This window comes from Nerophis ophidion, linkage group LG05 (genome assembly GCF_033978795.1).
Source record: "Nerophis ophidion isolate RoL-2023_Sa linkage group LG05, RoL_Noph_v1.0, whole genome shotgun sequence".
Classification (NCBI taxonomy): domain Eukaryota; kingdom Metazoa; phylum Chordata; class Actinopteri; order Syngnathiformes; family Syngnathidae; genus Nerophis; species Nerophis ophidion.
The window spans coordinates 45535670-45538188 of record NC_084615.1 but is presented as its reverse complement, the minus strand read 5'-3'; the positions used below and the strand labels follow the sequence as shown (position 1 = coordinate 45538188).

The following is a 2519-nucleotide window of genomic DNA, read 5'->3' as shown; positions in this document are numbered from 1 at the left end:
CACGGAAATAAAGACTCCTACCCAATGGTGGATGTTACGATTGTTGTGGATGAACAATCTTATCTACTAACGGTGGGAGTAGAGGACAGTCTGCCGGTTGCAGTCATTTTGGGATGGGACTTACCAGTTTTATTGGATGTGCCTATAAAAGACAGCACGTTAACACATTTGTCAGTTCCAGTGCTCACGCAAGCCCAGGTCAGAGCAAGTGCTGGGACTAGTAAAGAGAAGGGAGGCATGGGGGAAACCTCTTGCGCTAAACTGTTCTCCACCCTGGAGAGTAGTCTATTTGAAGAGGCTACAAAAGGACAGCAGAAGTCACTGTTACGTTCCCAGATGGCTTAGAGTCTAAGGATCGTAGGGGAACGCAACATAAAAGTGTATAAATCAAATGACTTGTAAAATAAAGACACTGACCAAGAATAGAAAACAAAAACTAGTGTTATTGAAAAGTAACCATGGAGGGGGCGGTTACAACAAGACACAACACTAGCCTAGCTTGGGAATACAGGTGCTGTCAAAGAAATGAACAAAACATAACAAAATACAATTTTAAAAAAGAACCGTAAGCTGACTAACTAAAGCTATTTAATTAGCATAAACCAGAAACCTACCTAATTCCTGTAGCCAAAGATAGGATCCAAAACATACAAGGGTGACAGCCACCTCTAAGCCTGGTGTCTTTATACACAAACAAATCCTACGTGTGTAGTGTATAGAGGCCTCTAACCTTTCCCAAGACTAGACTGCAGATACTTAAAAAGGTTGAAAGGTAAAAAAAAAATAAAGACAAAAAAAAAAAAGTAGCGCCAAAAACAAAGTAGCGTCTCTCAAAGCTCCACACAGCATGTCCGAAAAAGAATCCCCCCATCCAGTGGTGAGCAGGTGGTTTTAAGCAGGTCAGGAGGACTAATGGTGGACCGGGATTGGCTGGCTGATCAACAGGTGAAATGAGTAGCAGCTGGGAACAGGAACCGGTTGATTGGCAGCAGAGGTCATGATTGAGTGTGACCTGTTCAAACAAAAGAAGAAAAAACACAAAAACAAACCACCACTACGTGGAACGTAACACGCCCACCAACCACCAACAACAATGAACATAATTGGTCATTCAAACACTCTATGTCTGGGTTACATTGAAAAATGTCCATATTTACACACAAATAATTCACCCACAACTGACCAACCCCGATTTTGCAAGACTGGACAATGTTAGTAGCAGCAAAAACTGGAACACCGCAGAGCAAAACTTTACAGCTGTCAAAAACTTTTCGCTTGAGCTATGCCATCTCTTGGTCCCTCTGGTGAATCTGGCCTTGCGCTGTCTCCATCTGTCTCTTGGCATCTCCCGGTGCAGACAACAGATCGAGCTTGATCCTGGTCTCCGCACTCAGGCTGTTCTCCAGGTGCAGAGTCTTCTCCTTCATGGCGGACAGCGCCAACATCAGCACCTCTGTGTCTTTCTCGTTGTTCTTGTACTTGGGCAACTCCTGACACTTGCCCTCCAGATCCTGAATATTCTCCTCCTTGAGTTTTATGTCCATCCTGAGCTTCTTGCACTCAGTCTCCAGCACGGGGCAAATAGTTGGACTCCACTCTTGTAGCTGTAGCTAAAGCCATCGGCAGGGCAGCCGTGGCCTCTTCCATCTTTTTCCTCTCGTCGGCCAGATGTTTTTCAGCCAGGATGCGACCTTCCTGCTCGGGGGGTTACAACAAGACACAACGCTAGCCTAGCTTGGGAATACAGGTGCTGTCAAAGAAATGAAAAAACGTAACAAAATACATTTATACAAAAGAAAGGTAAGCTGACTAACTAAAGCTATTTAATTAGCATAAACCAAAAACCTACCTAATTACTCTTGCCAAAGAGGGGGTCCAAAAAATAACATCTAAAAACATGGTCACAGCCACCCCTAAGCCTGGTGTCTCTATACACAAACAAATCCTACGTGTGTAGTGTATAGATGCCTCTGTCCAACCTTTCCCAAGACTAGGATGCAGATACTTACAAAGGTTGAAAGGTCAATAAAAAAATAAAGACAAAAAAAAGTAGCTCCAAAAACAAAGTAGCGTCTCTCAAAGCTACACACAGCATGTCCGAAAAAGAATCCCCCCATCCAGTGGTGAGCAGGTGGTTTTATGCAGGTCAGGAGGATGAATGGTGGACCGGGATTGGCTGGCTGATCAACAGGTGAAATGAGGAGCAGCTGGGAACAGGAACCGGTTGATTGGCAGCAGAGGTCATGATTGAGCGTGACCTGTTCAAACAAACGAAGAAAAAACACAAAAACAAACCACCACTTCGTGGAACATAACAGTCACGATAACAGCGGCGCTTTGAAAAAGGTCTGCAAGCAGGGTAGTAGCCAGACCCAAAGGAGACATTGGGAAAGAGCATATGGAATGTACCAAAATACATTGGGTCTTTGCAAAAGGGAGATGTGGCTTTCCAACCTTTGTTGGAGAAGGTGGTTGAGGTTCAGGAGGTAGAAAAAGGGAAAAAACAGTGTTTTGTTTTA

General features: G+C 44.2%; 1 protein-coding gene across 1 annotated transcript; it reads right to left on the bottom strand.

The window, feature by feature from the left end:
* Nucleotides 1-509: 509 nt before the first annotated feature.
* On the bottom strand, nucleotides 510-2093 carry LOC133552372 (macoilin-like). Its single transcript, XM_061899583.1, has 2 exons — nucleotides 2010-2093; nucleotides 510-1695 (listed from the first exon to the last, which is right to left on the bottom strand). The coding sequence occupies exon 2, from the start codon at nucleotides 1542-1544 to the stop codon at nucleotides 1281-1283; it is 264 nt and encodes an 87-aa protein (XP_061755567.1). The 5' UTR covers nucleotides 1545-1695; nucleotides 2010-2093; the 3' UTR covers nucleotides 510-1280.
* Between the last annotated feature and the right edge of the window lie 426 nt (nucleotides 2094-2519).

What these genes read in the sequence shown, in the direction of transcription:
- LOC133552372 (XM_061899583.1), bottom strand. Translation starts at nt 1,544, where the DNA reads ATGGACATAAAACTCAAGGAGGAGAATATTCAGGATCTGGAGGGCAAG.